Source organism: Lynx rufus, unplaced genomic scaffold (assembly GCF_022079265.1).
Source record: "Lynx rufus isolate CCGP_SWC_20201006 ecotype Redwood Valley unplaced genomic scaffold, mLynRuf1.p SCAF_18, whole genome shotgun sequence".
NCBI lineage: Eukaryota > Metazoa > Chordata > Mammalia > Carnivora > Felidae > Lynx > Lynx rufus.
In genome coordinates this window covers 40783165-40803860 of record NW_025814832.1, presented here as the reverse complement: position 1 = coordinate 40803860, position 20696 = coordinate 40783165, and the positions used below count along the sequence as shown (strand labels likewise).

General features: G+C 55.1%; 1 protein-coding gene across 5 annotated transcripts in view; it reads left to right on the top strand.

Annotated features, from left to right (window-relative positions):
* The window catches only part of MAPT (microtubule associated protein tau), a 45827-nt gene that overhangs the window by 22659 nt on the left and 2472 nt on the right, over nt 1–20696 (top strand). For 3 of the 5 annotated variants that reach the window (XM_047081684.1, XM_047081680.1, XM_047081682.1), the window contains 5 exons: nt 412–544; nt 4403–4668; nt 14631–14723; nt 18106–18187; nt 19582–19694. In XM_047081684.1, the coding sequence (XP_046937640.1) occupies nt 412–544; nt 4403–4668; nt 14631–14723; nt 18106–18187; nt 19582–19694 (687 nt within the window). Of the gene's footprint in view, nt 1–411; nt 545–2048; nt 2103–4402; nt 4669–14630; nt 14724–18105; nt 18188–19581; nt 19695–20696 lie in introns of all 5 variants that reach the window. The other 2 variants (XM_047081681.1, XM_047081683.1) reach the window with 2 other exon arrangements.

Sequence of the window (20696 nt, the reverse complement as noted above, 5' to 3'; positions counted from 1 at the left end):
TCTGGTGAAACCAACCACCATCAGTCAGATAAATAAATCCCTACAGAGAATCAGAAAGTGGCTGTCCATATAGGAGTGTCCTGCCCATGATGGGCCCTGGGTGGATAAAGAGCTTGATCCTCACTATAAGCCCTGTTGTGTTTTTTATAGAACACATTAGCACAACTCATGCTGATGCCTGTTGTGGAAAATGGTAGTCAGGGCATGTGGCGTTTGGGTGGGGCTGTGGGTTGGTGTACCGGCAAACCCATGAGACTGTAGAAGACATTTGTCGCATCCTAGTAGGCGAAGGGTCGTTTTGGATCTTAGCCTCATTTTGAATCGAGGAGGTTGAGTGGGACTGGCACTGACTCTAGGTGATAGTAACCTTCCCCGATCGTAAAAACCACTGTGCCGTGCTTCGGTTCACAGGGGGCGGACGGTAAAGCTGGAACGAAGATCGCCACACCCCGGGGAGCGGCCCCTCCAGGCCAGAAAGGCCAGGCCAATGCCACCAGGATTCCAGCGAAAACCACGCCCTCCCCAAAGACCCCACCGGGCACCGGTAAGAAGAACATTCTGGAATCCACGTCAGGGGCAGCTGTTAGCATGTGCCCTCCTCCTCTCCGAAGGCCCCTGACAGCCACTTCTGGTAGCTGACGGGCACCTACAGTTCACTAACCGCCAGATGCTCATTTTCTTTGTAATCCTTTTGACAATTTTCCGAGGTAGATCATTGAATCCCCACTTTTGATCAGTGAAGAAATCAAGACCCTAAGAATTTGTATGAATAAGTCTAAGCAGCTCACTTTAAGCATGAGGAGAATGCAGCCGTGTGATTAACAGTGGCAGGATGGGACACCTGGGTGGCTCAGTCGGTTGGGCGTCCGACTTCGGCTCAGGTCATGATCTCATGGTCTGTGAGTTTGAGCCCCGCGTCGGGCTCTGTGCTGTCAGTTCAGAGCCTGGAGCCTGCTTTGGATTCTGTGTCTCCCTCTCTCTCTGCCCCTCCTGCACTCACGCTCTGTCTCTACCAAAAAATGAATAAACGTCAAAAAGAATTAAAAAAATAAAACAGTGGCAGGAAAGGAGATTGGCTGAGGTTCTCTAACCCCCAAGTCCCGGGCCCCCAGGAGGTGTTTTTCAGCCCCCTAGTGAGACGTGTGGCTCCGTGTCTCTGGATAGGTCACTATGGGTGACCTCACATTGGGTGTGGCCCTTGCACACTTGAACTTGCTGGGAGTGGGCCCTTTGGCAGAGCACCTGCCCGCTGCCCGATCCCCTGTGCCCGTGTGAGTAAACCCAGTTAGTTTGGGGAACCAGGCAGGGAGCGATTCCGCTCCTGCTCCTAGTGGTGCTATAAAGTGTAGAGTTGCCTTCTTTGGGGGATGGGAGACAGCCAGGCTCTCCCACAGCCCCCGGGGGTCTGTCCCAGGCAACTGGGTTTGGATTCTGCACAACTCAAGGGGCATCTGGCCTGTGTTGGCTTTAAGGAGGTGCTCAGGGGCCTGTGGATGTTGTACGGGTCTCGAGAGGCCTGGACTAGTCAGTGGTCTCTCCGCCCCGCGCTGGCCCAGGCAGGGAGCTCGGAGCCCTCGGTGTGTGTGTGTGTTTTTTTGCTGTGGTGTTTGTCTGCTTTGCCCTGGGGTGGTGCCTAAGAGGACGGCTGCTCATTAACACGCATTGGTTGTTTCTCCTTGGACGTAATTCATTTGATAACAAGGGTAATTCACAGAATCGTGATTGGATTTTGAAAGTGATTTTGATCCTGCTTTTCTTTCCTTGGCCTTAAGCTAGTTGACTCACACAGCTGGGAACATGCATTTCTTTTCGGGTCTTACCTGCTTTTGGGTGGCAGCTTCCTGATGCGCACATCTCCCCTGCGGGCCACCTCGCCCTGTCTCCTGCCAGTCGGGACCCCTGCTCCCTGAGCACATTCCCTGCCCGGCTCGCTTCCGCCGTCTGGCCTGGCTGGGCATGGCTGGTGCCTACAGACAGCATGAAGAGCTCACTGAGGCCCTGTTTAAGCTTCATTATAATGAGGCTTCCTGTGGATTTTTCTTTTTAAGCTACCAAGGAAGTGCAGAGAAAACCACCCCCTGCAGGGGCAAAATCTGAGCGAGGTAATTCTGAGGCCGCTTTGAGTGACCCGTGGGGCACTTTGCTTTTCGTGTGTGGCCATTTGCTGGCTTAGGTTTTTAGAGCGGAGGGGAGAGGACCTGTTTCTGAAACGTGCGTTTCACACGTTGAACCTGAACGCAGAACCGTCAGAACTCCTGCTCCTCGTGTGTGGCATATGCAGACGTGTCTGTCTGATGGGCCTTTTTATTCCTGCGTGTTCTCGTTTACTCCAGCTGAGGCTTTGGTGGGGGCAGGGAGCATGTGTCTCCAGCTGCTGGTGGGTGCTGGAAGCTTGGACCAAGGTTTAGGTGTGAAATTCCTGCGGGCATTTGTTAAACACACATGTATTAAACACTCCCCCCTGTTACTACATCCAGCCTTCAAATCAGCACTGTGGGCTGTGACCGCTCTCCCCATTTTCCAGATGGGAATACAGGCTTAGGAGGCTGAGTGGTTTGCCCACGGTCAATGTGCAATTACGTGGCACAGAAAGGGTTTGTAACTAACACCAAGCCCAGTGATCAGCCTGTGTGCCTGGAGGCCGGGTTGGGGGGCAGGGGGCGGGACAGGGGGCTGAACCTGGAGCGGAGGCCCTGTCTGTTGTTTCCCCATGTGGAAAAGGAGGAAAAAAATGCTTCATCTGTCCTGTTACCAGAGCTTGATGACATTAGGAACATCCAACAGATGTGGAAATTCAAACTCAAAAAAATGGGGGTGGCTGTCCTCTTGATGGGAGAAGTCGCCTTTTTGCTGCCACATGATGCTTCCAACCAAGAGCCATCCTTCTCCAGGCTGGAGCCTACAGGTCCCTGTTTGGTACAGAAGGTTCCTGGCACAAGGGGCCAAGGGATCTGGGAAGCTTGGAGGTGGCCGTAGAGCCCAGACACCCCCAAAGCTGAGGGGAGCCGGGCCCTCACACCGGCACAGCATTCAGCCCCGTGGCTGTCAGACTCCATTGTGCTCAGGAGTCCCCAGGGAGCTTGGGGGGCACCTGCGTGGGTGGCTCACTGGGTTGAGCGTCCCACTTCAGTTCAGGTCATGATCTCATGGTTCACGAGTTCAAGCCCCATGTGCGGCCCTGTGCTGACAGCTCAGAGCCTGGAGCCTGCTTCGGATTCTGTCTCCCTCTCTCTGCCCCTCCCCCGCGAGTGGGGGCTCTCTCTGTCTCTCAAAAATAACTAAACATTAACAAAAAAGAAGAAGAAGAAGAAGGAATTCTCCTGGGAGCTTGGGAAGAACCCATAGTACAGGCCTTCAGCCCAGGAGGCTCCGTCATGCCAGGTCTGGACGGGCCCAGGGATCTGCATCCTATGGGTCTCATTTCTGACTCGAGGCTCTGGACGTTCTGATGCAGGGGCCCCTGGGCCACACTTGGAGAAACACTGCTTCATGGGGCAGAGGGAATAGTAACTATGGAGTGGACAGGGGCATGGGAAGTGCAGGGGGGAAGCTGCTAGGGAGCCCAGGACTGAGTCTGTCAGGGAGAGAACAGTCCCAGCAGCCTTCCTAAAAGTTTGCAAAGGCGCAGGGATCACCGCGCTTGGGCGCAGCGGGGGAAGGAGCTGTTGGGGAGGGCACGGCATCACGAGGCAGCGTGGCTTGTCTGGAGAGCTAGAGACGGGTGGCCACGAAGCAGGTGTACATTTGTCGACCCCACTCACCACAGAGGAGTCAGGGAGTGTGCGCAGGGGCCTGCTGGGATAGAGGCCTTGAACTTGCTGAAGAGCTTAGAAGCCACCCAGTGGGCAAAGGGTCTAACAGACCCAGACAAGGGCACCCCCCTGGTCCTGTCACTGTGTCACCCTTACTCGGGGAAGGGCCATGTAGAATTGTGCTGGTTTTACAAAGCACATCTACAGGCATCCATGCCTGGCGCCCCTCACTGCGGCATTATAATTCTCTCCCTGTTTGAGTCGAGGCCCCTGAGCTCTGAGAGGGAACATGACTTCTCTGGGACCACACAGCGTGTTGGAATCTCTCTCTTGACTCCAGGGCCGTGGGGCAGAGATGGTCCCCTCGGGGAAGGCTACTGGGTGGTCCTTGGTGACCACTCTCTTGCTTCTCTGGGAAACAGGGAATCTCGGTCCCTAAGCAACAAGGCCCAGAGGAAGAGACATTTCTCTAGAAATGAGAGCAAGGACAGCCTCCTGCTGGTTTAGCTGAGCTTCTGGCCTTGTTCCCACCTGCCTAACTGGCTCTGAGTCTGGGAGTGGGCCCTCAGGACAGGCAGCCCCCCCCCCCCGGGCCTTTGCTGGCTCCCACCCACCCCAAGCACTGGGCTCACCCCCTCCTCTCTCTCCAGGTGAATCTGGGAAATCTGGGGATCGCAGCGGCTACAGCAGCCCCGGCTCCCCGGGCACCCCCGGCAGCCGCTCCCGCACCCCGTCCCTGCCGACCCCGCCGACCCGGGAGCCCAAGAAGGTGGCGGTGGTCCGCACTCCACCCAAGTCGCCATCTTCAGCCAAGAGCCGCCTGCAGACGGCCCCCGTCCCCATGCCAGACCTGAAGAATGTCAGATCCAAGATCGGCTCCACCGAAAACCTGAAGCACCAGCCAGGAGGCGGGAAGGTAAGGGTGCTCAGAGGCCGGCTGGGTGTGTGCCCGTCCCAGGACAACCAGGAGAAGGTGCGTGGGTGCCCCCCACAGTGACTCTCACCTCACATGGCACCCCAGTCCCTCCCGGATCTCTTCAAGGAAAGACGGCACGTCATGGTTCCATTCTGTTTGGGCGTCCCCACCAAGCCGTGAGTGCTCTCCCTGCTCAGGGGAGAGATAGTACTGGTTCTTTCCTTTCCTGTTTGGGCCTCTGCTGACGGGACAGTATCTGAGACGACAGGGTTGGTTGTCTCTCCATGGGGTAAAGCCTGGGCGTTCTCAAAGTGGAGGCACCCGCAGAGGTTCCCCAACCTTATATTTAGAACATGATGCAAGCAGTCTATAGGTGAGTGCCTCTGGCATTCGTTAGACGTTAGGTTAGGTTTCTCTCAAATCCTCAGTTCTGAGGAAATTTGGGGTGCCGTTTGGAACAAGCAATTCTTCAGAGCCGGTGGGCGCTCATGAAATCTTTGGGTTTCCTAAAGGTGGAGAGATGTGAGCGTCCAAGGGCTTGAGGTGGTGGGAGATAGGGACTGACCTGGACCCCCTTCCTCCTCTTCATATCCCTGCCCCCCCATTGTATGAGTGTCCTAAGGCTGACGTAGAAAATACCACAGACTGGGCAGCTTATATAACAGAGGTTTATTTCCTCACAGTTCCGGAGGCCAGAATACCAAGATCAAGGTTATCAGCAGGACCGGTGTTTTATGAGGTCTCTGCTTGGCTTGTGGATGGCCGCCTTCTCGTGTCCTCACGTGGTCTTTTCTCTGGTGCCTCTGTGTCCCAGTCTCTCCTTCCTGGAAGGACACCAGTCATACTGGATAGGGGCCCACCTCTTTAAAGACGTCATCTCCAAATACAGTCGCGTTCTGAGGCACTGTGAGTTAAGACATCAGCATATGAATTTTGGGGGACACGGGTCGGCCTGTAACAGCCTGTCTCCCCCTCCAGCACCAGGAAGGGGAGTGGAGAAGGGAGAAGAGGTGGCATGTATGGGGGACAGAGGACCACAACTCCGCTCTTAGGAGCACAGATGTGTTTGGCCTCCTGGGCTTGGGCCGTCTTGGGGGCGACGAGCCTCTGGCTGTGCTGGGGGAGCATTACGGCATCCGGAACCAATGTTTCCCTTCTAGTTAGAACCATGCGCCTCCCCCACAGCGGGGGCCTTTGCAGTATTGACGTTATTTATCGCTCTTGGCTGGCGTCTGGGTCACCGTGAGGGGAGGGCGTCTCAGGGCTTTCTGTCCATGTTGGTGCCTTAATTGAAACCCTGTGCCTTGGTCCCCATGGAGCCTCAGGACCTCTCCCTGGCCTTTCCCATCCCAGGGCTGTAGAGTCCTGCCCAGTCTGGAGGCCTGGGTGCCTCCTGGGGTAAAGCCCTGGGTCTCATGGCCACTGGTCTTTGGTCCACAGAGTTGGCCTTGTTTACTTCCCGTGTTTACTTTTCTGCAGTGTTTGCCTTGGCTGCTCCTTGTAAAGATGCCCATCTCCTTCCAGAAGGGGCTGGAAGCTGGGGCAGCCGGGGTGTTGACTTGAAGTTGGCCCCTCCGGGAGGTTCTCAGCAGAGGGATCTGCAGGAACGAGGTGGTGGGGTGTTGGCCACTGGTGGTCGCACAGGCCCCTCAGCACCGACAGCGTCTGGTGTGTGTGCCCTGTTCTCACGGCATAAAGTGACCGTTTGCTCCTCGCTTTGAAAAAGGAAAAACAAAACACCCACACGGCCAGTCCTGCACCTACAAGAAGATGGTGGCTGTGACCAGCATCTCACAATGACTCGTCACTGCAAGAGAGAAACTGTCACCATCAGCATCTCCAGCCCGAGGGCTGTCACACAGCAGCAAACACTCACCTCTTCCTGCTGGCCCCAGGCTGCACCTGCATCAGCCCAGGCTGTACCCCCACCAGCCCTGAGTTCCTCCGACATCGGCTTGGAAAGCGTGGGTGCTCCTGGCCTGGCTCCAGCAGTTCTGCAGAGAACTCGGGGCCGGGGCTGAGCATGTCCCACTGGAGACCCTTCCAGGGCCGGAATCTGCCCCTTGCACCCAGGACTGCCCCGTCTGTGGGGGAAGAGGAGTCCAGTGGAAGGGAGCCAGCAACCAATGCTCAGCGTGGAAATGCTCCCAATTTGGGGTGCAGGCACAAAGCTGTCCATGTCTACCGAAGGGTTAAAGGGGAGAGGGCAACTATCCAGGACTCTTTGGGGGAGGAGGCAGGAAAGTGGCAAAGGGAGGAGTAACAGCTTCTCTTAAATCCCATGGAAAACCCAGAAAATTTTCTGAAACAAAGAAACCTTCAGCCATGACAAAGAGCAACACTAATCTCCCGGGGGGGAAATGAAGGGAAAAGAAACAGGAAAGAAGAAGGCACATGGGATTCACAGAGAAGGCCTTTAAAAGGCCCCGACTGCAGGTCTCCTGAGGTCTCCTTGAGACCTTTGGGGGCCCTGTGGTGTCCCACAGTGTCCTGCATGCAGCAAGTTCTGTGGGTGTTTACGCTGCAAAAGGGTCAGCGCTGTGAGTCTGAAGAACAACGCAGCTCCCTGCATAGATGCTCACACCGAAGGAGGAGGTAAAGGGTTCAGTTTGCAAACCTGCAGAGACTGAAAACCGCAGAGGATTGATGTAAATCAGTGGTTGGAAAAAAAATGCAAAACACCTGTTTACTGCTCTGTACTTTGCTCTGTTTTCACGATTTGCTGTTGTGAGCAGGTATTGCTTGAAGAGTCCGGAATGAAATTATTTTTTTTAACGTTTATTTATTGAGAGAGAGCGTGTGCGTGAGAGCACAGGCCCGGGAGAGGCAGAGAGAGGGAGACACAGAATCTGAAGCAGGTTCCAGGCTCTGAGCTGTCAGCACAGAGCTTGACACGGGGCTCAAACTCACGGACCGTGAGATCATGACCTGAGCTGAAGTCGGACACTCCATGGACTGAGCCACCCAGTCGTCCCAGAACGAAATTATTTTTGAAATCGCAGATAAGCACTTGGCCACTTTAACAGAACCAGCTGAATCCACCAGGGGCTGGGGGAGAAGGGAAGGCAGGCCAGCCACGCAGACAAGCATACAGCTCCCTGGGGGAGCAGCCCTTCCGCCTGACTGCTAGAGGATCACCTGAGGGCCGGGGGGTGGGTTGTTTGAAAAATCTTGGTGCCAGAGCCTTCCCCCGGCCCATTAGGATCTCCCGGGGAGTCTCCCCAGATGTTCCCAATGTGCAAGCTGAGGCCCAGTGTCCCCAAATTCTTATCCTGCTGGCCTCTGGCCTCAACCCCCACTACTAGGGTCTCCTGCGTGCCCTGGATCTGATGGCCAGTTTTTCCTCTTTCAGTCCTGACCCTGTTTTCAGATTCCCTCCACTTGCCTCAGTAGGCTCGTTCCCCACCCAGGCCAGCCCCTGTGTCCTGCAGCCCCGCCCTGGGTTTGTCCCAGCCCTGTTTGTCCCAGCCCACATTAAAAGAAAAACAGAAGGACATAGAAAGTCCATGTAACTGAAAGGGGAAATTTTTAAATACCAGGAATTAAATTAAACCCACACCACTGAGGGTCCCCCCACACTAAGGGTCCCCCACACCACTGAGGGTCCCCCACAGTGAGGGTTGAGGGTCACCACACTGAGGGTCACTTGACCAGCATCACTGAGGGTCACCTGTGTTATGGACTGTCCCCCACAATGTGATATGTCACCAGCAAGTCAGAAAAGACAGGACAGGCCCGTTTTGGAACCATCGTTGGTCTTTGAGTGCCAGGCACATGGGCCGAAGGAAGACAGTGAGAAACTACACCCTGGAGATGTTCAGATCAAAAGCAGAATAAAACTAGAAGTCACAGGGCTGGGGTGGCCAGGGGCACATGGGTTTAGGCTGGAGTTTTGTTCCTTTACACAAGAGCTAAGGGGGGTTGCCAGCCGATAGAGGGAGGTCCCTGCTGGGTCTGCGGTGAACCAGCTGGGAGTTTGCCCTGACAGGACAGGAGAGGACAGAGGAGGAGGAGGGCACTGCCCGCAGGGAGCCAGCCTCAGGCTCCATGGTCAGTGGGTCCTGGGGACTGAGGTTGGGAGAATCAGAGTTGAATAACCGGGCGGGTGAGGGCCCAGCAAGGTTAAGGCAACGCCTCGGAGAGCCCTCAGCAGCCCTTCTGTGTCAGTGGGAAGCACAGGGGCCCCAGGGACCGCCCAGGGTGGGAGAGGAGGAGCTCACTCAGGGCCAAGGCTGCCTGCTCCGGAGAACCAAGGCAGTGACCGTGGCTGCCAAGGGTGGGAAAGGATTACAAAGTCATGGCAGGAAAAGGGCATGGGGGCCCAAACATGGGGTGGTCTGGTTGGTTCTGAGCAGATGGAGCTAAAGTCACGTTCTCTGAGGATGTTCAGGCCAGTGGCTGGGATCGGCCAGGCAGGACCGAAACCTGCAGGAGCTGAAGGGCCTTGAAAGCCTTGGGCTGCAATATTCCAGGCAACCACAAGATGACGACAGAATGCTGTGTCTGTCTCCATCCTGGAGAACTGAAGTCTGTATCTTTAACATTCATTATAGTCAGTGACAAAGTCCCAGTTCTCATTTTAAAAAGCAGACACGTCTAGGGGTGCCTGGGTGGCTCAGTCCGTTAAGCGTCCGACTTCAGCTCAGGTCATCATCTCACAGTTCGTGGGTTCGGGCCCCACCTCGGGCTCTGTGCTGACAGCTGAGAGCCTGGAGCCTGCTTCAGATTCTGTCTCCCTCTCTCTCTGCCCCTCCCCAGCTCATACTCTGTGTCTCACTCTGTCTCTCAAAAAATGAACAAATGTTTAAAAAAAATTTTTTTTTTAAAAAAAGCACACACGTGAGACCTTTACATGGAGTAAATTAAGTCAATTTGCACCTGGGGTAGTCTGCCTCTCCTGGGTCAGGGCCAGCTATAACTAAGCTAAACCTGAGCTAGGGTGCCACGTCCTGCAGAACAGGGCTAGGACCCTCCCCTGGGACAGCCCTGCAATTTCCTGACCTTCTGGGCATCTCCCCCTGCACATGGCATCTTTCTGAACAATCTTGTATAAATCCCATCATTTTGAAGACGCACTGGGTATGTTGACCCTAGTGGAGCCAAGATGGGCCCACCAAGCACCAGGCCATGCTGGAGACAGGCCTTTCCGGGGACAGCCAGTGGACACTGGGCCAGCCTGGGAGCTCCTGGGGGAGGACTGGGCCATCTGGAGCATCTTGAGAGCTCTGAGCTCAAACGGAATCAGATCAAGGCCCAATGAGGGTTTGGGACAGCTTCATGTCCTTTAGTCACCCTCCACCCCAGCCTCTCCTCTAGGATCAAACCCTGACCACAGGAAATTCTCCCTTGACTGTGAGTCCCCGAGATCAAAATTTGGAGCCTCGAAAACATTGTTCTGTCCTTTGATGAGGATTTTCAGTGTCTGGCCAGGGCTGAGGGTCAATATCACACATATTGTTCTAGCTGAGAAATTAAGTTTCAGGATTTCAGTTTCGTAATGCCAACTCTTTTATCCCCCTTCTGTAAATCTAACATTCTGTAAAGGGTGTTGACTTAATTTGACGACTAACAGTAATTCAGGTCTGCTTCGTCTATTGCCAAATCCCACAAAAAAACTTGCTGCCCTTTTTTTCTTTTGGTGTGGGACTGGAATAAGAAAAAGCCACATTAAAAAAAAAATGTATGTATATTGCAGATCTTATTATTGCTTAATGTCACTTGCTTCATTTGATGAATCTCTTTAAATGGATTAGTTCAGAAAATAACTGTTACCTTCCTTGAAAAACTGGTTTTTATTGTCAGATAAGGAGAGTTAGGTAGCCCATCGAGTTTCCCTTTTTGCTTTGGCTTCCAGGAAGCTCGGAGTTCAATGTAATGATGTCTAATTGTCAGTCCTGATGACCTCTGCTTCTTTTACCATTATCCTTTTGATTTTGTTGTTTTGCTATTTTGTGTGTTTGCGTGTGTTTTCTAATACTAAACAGCTCCAATTCCTTTGTGAAAGGCAGAGTCTGCTTCTGGGACTTATCCAGTGGAAAGTGATGAGTAAAAAATGATCCCCACAGAAGGAGTTCATGTCCCACTCCTTAAAATCTGAGGGTGGCCCGAAGGGATTCAAAGATACTATGCAGAGGGCGGCGGTAGCTCCTTAAGAAGCCGTGTGAGAAAGCCTGTTCCATTTGCTGCCCCAGCACAGGCCGGGGCCGAGGCACTGTCCCTGCAGCCCCTTGCTGGCAGGAGAGAATTTTGAGGCTCACAAGAGAGTGTTGTTTGTACTTGGTGTATGAGAACCCCGGCTTAAGGACCGCTGGGACGAAACTTTGTTGTCACGCAGGTAGGTAGGTAGCCTGTGGTTGTACCACTGAGTTGAGAAGGCTACTTAACTTCCCGGGGCCTCAAGTGGCCTCCTCGTCACTAAGTTAGGGGCACGGCAGGTGCGAAGGATGAGGTGGAGTTAGATATTCTCCCAACCCATTCACCCCAGATGAGGGTGGTGTTTACGTTTAAAAACAGAGAAGAGGGGCACCTGGGTGGCTCAGTCAGTTGCACGTCCCACTTGTGATCTCAGGCCATGATCTCACGGTTCCGGAGTTCGAGCCCCGCATCGGGCTCTGCACTGACAGGGCGGAGCCTGCTTGGGATTCTGTCTCCTTCTCTCTCTGCCCCTCCCCTGCTCGCAGTGCTCTGTCTCCTCCTCAAAATACATATACTTTAAAACAAACAACACAGAAGAGAAGACAAAGGAAGACTTTGAATATATAAAGATGTAAACATTTGTAGGAAAAAAGTCACCTATGAGCAAAAAGGGGGCAAAGGAGCAACTCTGTAATAAAAAAAAATGCAGAATGAGCCAACGATGCAACCCCATTTATTTAAGTCAAAGAAAGCAGACCGATTCTTTACATGCCTGATGCTGGGAGCTGTGCAGTGAAACGGACTTTCTCAGCGGTGCTCACAGGGTAGAGTGATCCAGCCCCTTCAGGAAGCTGCTTGCAGAGGTGTACGGAGAATTTTTAGAGTATTTATTACTTTGACCCAGAAATTCTACTTCTGGGACTCTGCTATGAAATAATCCATAATATGGAAAGAGCTCCTTGCAGAAGGATATTTGCGGTGAGGCTGTTTCTGCTATTTAAAATGGAATCGATACAAATGTCTGATCACACAGATATCACAAAATGGAATAGGACCTATTATTTTGTAACAAAGTTTTTTATTTTTATTTATTTTTTTTTTATTTTTTTTTTTTTAAATTTTTTTTTTCAACGTTTATTCATTTTTGGGACAGAGAGAGACAGAGCATGAACGGGGGAGGGGCAGAGAGAGAGGGAGACACAGAACCGGAAACAGGCTCCAGGCTCTGAGCCATCAGCCCAGAGCCCGACGCGGGGCTCGAACTCACGGGCCGCGAGATCGTGACCTGGCTGAAGTCGGACGCTTAACCGAATGCGCCACCCAGGCGCCCCGTAACAAAGTTTTTTAAATATTTATTTATTTTTGAGAGAGAGAGAGAGAGAGAGAGACAGCACAGGTGCGGAAGGGGCAGAGAGAGAGGGAGACATAGAATCAATCCAAAGCAGCTCCAGGCTCTGAGCTGTCAGCATGGAGCCCGACGCAGGGCTCGAACCCATGAACCGTGAGATCATGACCTGAGTGGAAGTGAGACGCTTAACTGGCTGAGCCACCCAGGTGCCCAGAATAGTCCTTCTGATGACTGTAGACAAGGCAGATGCTTAGGAGATGATGTTACTTGATAAAGCAAGATACATTATTGTATGTAAGTAATTACCACCATTTATATGTACATGATGGTAGTTTTATTTATATATGTGTGACTTCAAGGGAATATCACAAAATGAAATTGTGGTTGTGGTAGGGTGGCAGGAAAACCGTTTTTTGCTTTGTTTAAACTATTTTTCAAAATCATAATGTTATGTTACTTTTCTAATGAAAAATACATAGCTTTTAATTTTATTTATTTTTATATTTTGAGAGAGAGCATGAGAGTAGGGGAGAAGGGCAGAGAGAGAAGGAGAGAGAGAATCCCAAGAATCCCAAGCAGGGTCCACACTGAGGCAGGGCTCGATCCCACGACCCTGGGATCATGAGCAGAGCTGAAATCAAGACCCGGACACTCAACCCACTGAGCCACCTAGGCTCCCCCATAGCTTTTTATTTTAAAGGAACATAAAAGAAAATGAAAAAGGGAGGTGAGGGGGCACCTGGGTGGCTCAGTGGGTTGAGTGTCTGACTTCAGCTCAAGTCATGATCTCACAGTCTGTGAGTTAGATCCCCACGCTGGGCTCTGTGCTGACAGCTTGGAGTCTGGAGCCCGCTTCGGATTCTGTGTCTCCCTCTCTCTCTGCCCCTCCCCTGCTCGTGCTCTGTCTCTTTCTCTCTCTCAAAAAATAAACATTAAAAATTTAAAAAGAAAGAAAGAAAAAATGGGGGGTTAGATATGTGCTTACCAGGTTTTTAGATCCAGACCAGGAAAACGAAGGGAAAAAAAAGGGATGGGGTCCGAGAGAAGATTACTCACTCTGTTTTTATTCCGTCAGGCTAAGGACATCTCAAAATGCTAAATATGGTCTACTATCAATGTAACTTAATAACTAATAATTTAATAAAGGAAAGGCCATTTTCACACCAAAAAGTAGGATGGACAGAATTTTGCTATCACGTCCTCATTTCCCCATTTTGCGAGGACCTGTGGCACCCTTGATGGCTGACTGTGGCTCCTGGGTCAGAGTTTGGGACCCTTCTACCCGCAGGAGCCGGGCCAGGGCTCCGACCCCCAGCCACAGCCATCCTCACGGATCCTGCGTCTCTGGAGCAACGGCCCCCGCCTGGCCACACTGAGATCTCGGTGCCATTGCCAGAGTTTCAGAGAGCAACGCTGGCTCTTACTCGGGAAATCCAGTTGGCCGCTGTTATCAGCGATGAATGGGAAACTAAGGCACAGTTTGCAAGCAGGAAGCGCCTGTGGGGCAAGACACCTGTGATAAAGAGGTCGCCCAGCCCCAGCAGAGGTAACGGGGAGGTCTCCTCTGTGCCGCGGTCGTCTGTGCATTTCCGTTGTTAGACAAATCGGGTAAAAATCACTCACCGCTGAAACAGTGATATCCCCGCACCGCCTCCCTGGTGCCTGGAGAGAGAAGCCTCTTAGAAACACAGGGGGACCACAGCTTTCTGGACCACAGCTCCTCAGGAACATGTGCCCGCTTCCCTTTAAGCCCCTGGCGGCCTTGTGGACAAGGGCGAGCCGATGGATAGAAGGTCAGGCACCTACGCTGCCTTCCAGGTGCCAAAGCCCTCACGTGGAGGGGTGTCTGGATCCGTCTTCTCCAGAGTCATCTGTGTCTCTTCCCCGTGATGGCAGCGATCCCCAAACCTTGCCGTGCGGCCGAAGCACCAAGGGGAGACCGAGATTCTAATTCTAGGTCTGGGTGGGGTGTGGGATTAAAATAGAGGGAGATCTATCTGTAGGTAATCGAAGTGCCCACAGGCTTGAGCACAGCCACAGAAAGGTCTCGCGAACATTCTGGCGGGCGTGGTGGGTGTGCGAATGAGGACACAGATGGCACTTTTTATTCATTCATTTAAACACGTCATGGAGCACACCTCGCTCCGGCCCAGCCTGGCGGCCGCTCAGCTGCGGTTTCCAAGCCTCAGATGTGCCCTCTGGGGGGCCTCCGTGGTGCAGCCCTTTGGTGAAGGGAAGAGCTGCCTCCCGGTGGCTGTGCTTTGCAAACCCAGCTCGGTGAGGTGGAGCCCGCCCCGCCCCGCAGTCATTCACGGTTCCGGAACCGCCTTCCTGGGGGGGGCTGCCTGGAAGCTGTGACTCAGACCTCCTGCCCTCCGTCTGGAGCCTGGTCCCCGCCCTCAAGGCAGGAAGTGTGTCAGGGCAGAGCAGGTGCGTCTGGGCGTGATGTGACATTCATCCTTTTTTCTGGCTGTCGAAGGTGCAGATAATTAATAAGAAGCTGGATCTTAGCAACGTCCAGTCCAAGTGTGGCTCAAAGGATAATATCAAACACGTGCCAGGAGGCGGCAGTGTGAGTATCGTCACACTTTCCCTGGGCCCGTTCCGTGGTTCTGGTTTGTAACAAGCGGCATGAGAGTATACACTTGCGAGACATTGCAGAGAATAAACCGCCCTCGGGGGCAGAGTCTGTGCCCCCCAGGCTCCCTGCACCCGTGTCCACGGTTCTAGGAGGGGTGGGACCCCAGCACCTGTGGGGCCCCCGGCCTCTGCAGAACAGGAGGATGGCTGAGCCTCTCTCTGGCCCAAACCTGGAGGCCAGGTCCTCACGGCATAATACCCCGGGTCCACCCCACCCACCGCCCAGCACGGGCTCCTGGGAGCCCCGCCGCCCGTTTGAGGTTGGGAGGAAAGGGGCAGCGTCTGAGACTGGGCTCTGTCCCCTCGTCCCCCGTGGACGGACAGCCCTGTGGGCGGCTGGCACGTCCGTTCTGATGAGCAGACGCGATGTTTTGCTGTCCTCACTCAGAGCAGGAAAAGTCCAGTCCCTGCTCGTGTTTGTCTCCTGCATCTGCGAGGGACGAGCAGATCCCCAAGCCTCGGCTCAGGTGTAAAACCGGCCCCTCTCCTGGCAGAGACTTCAGGGGAAAATTAGCCCCCAAAATTGCACAGGGGACCCTGCCTGCGGCGCTTGGGAGTTGACAGAGAAATGCTGCCTTGGACCCTTTTACATTAGGCTCCCTCCAAATGTCGTGGGGACGCCTGGTGTCCCTGGTGGGGGAGTCCCTGCGGTTTGGGGCTGGCATCCTCACCTCTCACCTACCCACTCCATCAGCTCTGCTGTTCCCCTCCCGGCCACTCCGTGGTCACTCACTGTGGGTACGGACTGGGCCTCCCGCGGCCGGGCCCCCCTTCTCTGCGGCCCCTACCCCAGCCTCTGGGTTGACTGGAAACCACATTTAAACACATCAAAGTGGGAGGGTCGAGCCCATTTGAGGTCCACCCCCGGCTGGGGGGACGGTTTCTGAGAGCAGGTGCCTTGCTCCTGGCTGGCAACCAGGAGGGTGGCAGGGGGCGGGGGACAGTGGTAGCCCCAGGCGGGCTGTCTCTCCAGAACGTGCCCAGCCTGGGCCCGCACCTCTGCGCCCAGCCCCGAGGTTTATTCTTGCAATGTGAGTCTGTCTCCCGCCCTGAGCTGCATGGCGCTTCCGTAACGCTTCCTCACCAGTGTCTGCTCAGCGTTTTCCTCTGTGTCCCCAACCCTGCTCTCCTGTCCCGCTGCTACCAGAAGGAAGGGGAAGGTGTGGGGACCACCCCCCACCCTGGCCCACAACCGTGGGCTCCGCGCAGAGTGCTGGTTGCTGTGTTAGCTCCGCCTGGATCTCTGGTATCACTATTGCAGACCTTGGCTCTGGCTGGAGGAGCGAGGCCTGTTCTCTGGTTTAACTCCGGTCTGGTCGGCCGGCAGGAGGCTGTGCTGGTGGGGCCTGGGCTGTGGGGTCCAGAGGTAGCTTCAGGCGTGAGCTCGGGGCAGACGGTACATTCCCACTGCTGATGGCAGTGCCCAGGACATGAGGGGACTTCCTCGAGGGCACCTCCTGTGCTCCCGCCCTCTCTGCCCGCCTCCGGCTAACCTATGTGACCTGGCAAAGAGCCGCGGGATATCTCAGGCTGGCCCTGAGCATTGTCCTTGGAGCGTGGCCACTGCTGGTTTGCAGTAGGAACCTTCACAGAAACCTCTTCTCCTGGTGGAAGGCGGCTGGGGGTTCTGGGCACCTAGCCAGGTGTTTTGGGGGCACTAGACCCCTGGCCTGGGCCCTCCGGCCTCGCTTGTGGCCCTCCCTTCCCTAGCCTGGAGGGGATGTCCCAGCTGGCAGGCCCAGCTCCCTTGTCCACCTTGGGATCCTCCCTGCCTCCCGCGGGCTCTGGGCTCCACTCCAGGCCTGGCCTCCTCCCTCCCCAGGCCTCCACTCCTCCTGCCAACCCTGCCCTGGCTCCTACCCTCAGGCAGTCCTGTCCCCTCTGCCTCCTTCTGCACACCCTCCTCTCCCCAGGTTACCTCATCCAGGCTGAGGGGAAAGAGGGAAGTCTGGGTCACAGAATTCACTTCCCTCTCTCTCGTGCCAGGAGGAGCTCCCATGGCCCCTTCCCTGCCTCTCAGCGCGCTGTCTCCCAGACCCTGTTCCCTCAGGACTGTTCACCCCCTGCCCGTCCACCTGCACGGGCGCCGGCTGCCACACCTGGGTGCTCCCCTTGCCTCACTCCACAGACACAGGCCAAGGGTGCCTGTTGGCCTCGGTCAACTCTCCATCAAGAAGTGGCAAACGCCAGCATGATTTTAATTAACTAAAATCATTTGGAATTGTTCCAGGTGATTTAGACAGAAGTAGATCTCCCTCCTTTTTTGTCTGGCTCTCTGGCTGGAGGCCATCTCTCTCCTGGGTAACTCCGGGCTCCCACTCCGTGGTGACTGGCCTCTTGTGGCCTCACACGGGTGGTTGCTGGAGGCCCTGGGAAGTGTCCCTCAGTGACCATCCAGGGACCCCCTCACAGACACGCCTTTCTAGAGGCTTCCTCCAGAAAACCCATCTGCCGATGCGGGGGTCCCTGTGGGGGATCCCCTCCAGGAAGTCGGTTCTTGGGCTGAGATCGGTGGGGCGCTCAGCGGCTGTCGTTCCCCTCGGGAGGGTGGGCAGTGGGCAGTGCGGCCAGGCTGCGTGCTGGGCCCCGGGCTGGTTCTGAGCCCTGTGTGTGTCCGAGCTGTGCTCCATCTCTCGGGGACTGACCTGCTGGGTCCTCTGTGCCATCTGCCCGTCTCCTGCTGTCGCTTTGCTCCTTGAGCTCGAGGACCGAAATGTCCAGGACGCTGTGTTGTCCAGGTGCCAGCTGGCTCTTACCTCCAAGCTGCCAAACCGTTCTGGGTGCTGCTTGCCGAAGGTCCCCACACTCGCTGCGGTGCTGGGCTTTGCGGGAGCCTCTCCTGGGAGGAAGCGCCCCCACCGACCCCACTCTGCCCGCTCCTCTTTGAGGACCAGCAGACGTGGCTTTCTGGCTTGTCCAACGAGATTGTCCAAGTGCGGTACAAATGGATCTTATGGATCCCTCCTTTCTTTGTCCCCACCGAATGCAGTGTCACTTTCAGCTCAGGAAACAGTGACTCTTTTAAACGACGGTGTGGGCCCTGCGCAGTGACAAATATCCCTGTTTTCCCCCTGTGGGACCGAGGGCACTTCAATCCCACAGTCATTCTCTGAAGACCCACCTCCCCTGGGGCAGGGCTGGCAGAAATCCAACAACACATTTTCCCACCGTGACCGGGTGCCTTCCTCGCGGCGGACAGGAAACGCCGTCCAAGCAGGGCCTGGACTTACACGGCTGCTTTTCGTGGGGTTACACCCGTAATTAAATCATCCTGTTTTATTCTCTGTCTCTCCCTCGTCCTCTCCCGCCTCCAGGTGCAAATAGTGTACAAACCAGTGGACCTGAGCAAGGTGACCTCCAAGTGTGGCTCGCTAGGCAACATCCATCATAAGCCAGGTAACCCTTGCAGAAGGCGGGGAAGGTCGGGGTGGCGGGGGGGGGGAGGTGCGGGACGGGACTGGGTGGTGCCTTCTCCTAAAGTGGCTGGGAAGGATTGATGGGCTGGGCTGACAAGGGGAGCATCGAAGGTGGAACTTGCTGGGCCCTGGGAGGGGTGGTTCTCCCATCTCACTCCTGAGCAGGGCGCCATGCTGGCCAAGGCAACGTGACGAAGGGGGGCGGGTCCTAAGCCCTAACCTGGTTCTCCAAGCAGGCTGCACACAGAGCCTCTAGAGCTGGGGACAGGCCTGATCTGGCTCCCGAAGGCTGGCTTGTGGATGTTCCAGTTTGGTTCCCAGCCCACACAGGGGACACGTCACCGCCTGCGCCAGCCATTGCCAAGCTCCGGCCGTGACTTTGTTTCGACAGTAAATGCCGTTGGAGCTCTGCCATGCTTCCCTCCCCGCTCCCCTTCCCACACCACAAGAAAATCAGAGCTATCTGGAGATCTCTCTGCACTGACGGAAATGTTCTAGACCTGCTCCGTCCAGTGCGGTGGCCCCCAACCACACGTGGCTACTGAGCACTGAAAATGTGGCCAGCGCAGTGGACAAAATGAGCTAATTGTATTTAATTAAAATTTAAGTAGCCACATGGGGCTGGTGGCTACCGTATTGCCCAGCGTAGATCTAGATTCTAACTCCTGCCCGGGGGTCCAGAGTGGGGACCTCTGCCGTGGGCCCGGTTCAGAGCTGAATCTGTACTTGCTGAAGCATTCCTGTGGGGAGACAAGGCTGGCAGAGATGTAGTCCGGATTGTCTCTCGTCACGTTCCGGCTTCCCTTAGACTTGTTGTGGGAGTTTGGTCTCTCCCAGCGAAAACCATCCCTCAGCTGTGCCACCATTCACGCCATGAGCAGCTTTCTTGGGTGGCCTTATCCTTCCCCAGAAAGGAAGGATGTCTGTCTGTCTCCCTCTCTGGCCGCGTCTCCCACACTCGGGTGCGGCACCTAGTGTCCGAGGAGGGGGAGGGGTCAGGGCCCTTCCTTCGTTAGGGTGCATTTTGCCATTTAGTTTCACTCCGAGGCCTTGCAGGGCTGTGGCTTTACAGGATGTTGACCGAGAGAGACCTCACTCTTTGGAAGCCGACCACTTTAGAATCTTTTCTCCTACCCTGAGTTGTCATTGACCTTTGCATGAACTAAGGAGGAAGAATTTGTTGAGCAAATATTGATGCACACCTTGGTTAGAGAGCAAACTGTTGTCCAGCACTTGGGAAGGGCTCTTACCTGTGCCCAGACTACCTTCTAAATGAAGGACCGTCTTGTCTACTCCGAAGGATTGGGGTCTACTTGGAATGGCTTGCTTAGCCCTCCTTCAAGGCCTGGTGCCCCCGTGTGTGTTGTGTTCCAGGAGGCGGCCAGGTGGAGGTAAAATCTGAGAAGCTGGACTTCAAGGACAGAGTCCAGTCGAAGATCGGGTCCCTGGATAACATCACCCACGTCCCTGGTGGAGGGAATAAAAAGGTAAAAGGGGGTGGGGTGGGGAGGAGGCTGCATTTAGACATGGCTGTTAATGGAGTGCGGTGCACGAATCTGGTCCGGTTTTCCAGAGAAGGAAAGCTGAGGGGCCTGAACTAATTGACTTCCTGTGGATTCTCAGCGACCACCAGGACTCATCGGGCGAGCCACCTTCGCCGGCCATTGCTGTCACCTGGGAGCCTTGCCAGATTTGATGCCCAGACCCCACCTGGAGATTCTGATTGGTCTCAGGTGCAGCCTGGGCACCTGGAGTTTGTAAAGCCCCCAGGTGATGCTTTCATGCCCGGGAAGGTGAGCGCCGCTGTCCTCCGTGACGGCGGTCGGCCCTGTGGTTGGCAAGCGTCCACGGAAGGAAGTGGCCATCCATCCCCAAAGCCAACCCCAGCGCACCAGAACGAGTAAAGGGAGCGTAACCTGATTTTGTAAGTGGGTCACTAGGCAGTCAGAGCAAAACGGTGATGCTGAAATCCAGATTCCCGCAGAGCCCCTGCCTGTCGGTCACAGAATCGTCCACGGGGAAGGCTGCTGGACCCAGGGCCTCGGCGATCCGGGCAGTTTCTGGAGTCCTCGGGTCTCGCTGTGGGAGCTGGGGGAAGGGGAAGCCAGGGCTTGTGGCCCTGAGCAGGCTCCCTCCGGGCGCATCACAGGATGTGGTCTTATGGCTGTACTTCTTTGCTGCAGAAACGCAGCCAAAGTGCTCCCTGGGGGGTTCCCACTCCCTCCAGCGGCCGTGAACTTCTGGAAGTGGCTCATTTTCCAGTTTGCAGTGCCCCCCAGCAGCTGACGGAGGGGTGGTGGAAGGAGAAGGGGTGTCCCAGAATGGGCACAGACTCTGAGACCCGACCCAGTGTGAGAAAGGGCACTGGCCAAAGTGGCCCAGCTGGTTGGAAGTGGCAGCCGTCACACCATTCATTCTGAATGGACATGCCCCATGCCGCGTGTGAGGCCAAAGCCCAAGGGGGCGGTTCTGGAGAAGCACTGGCTGGT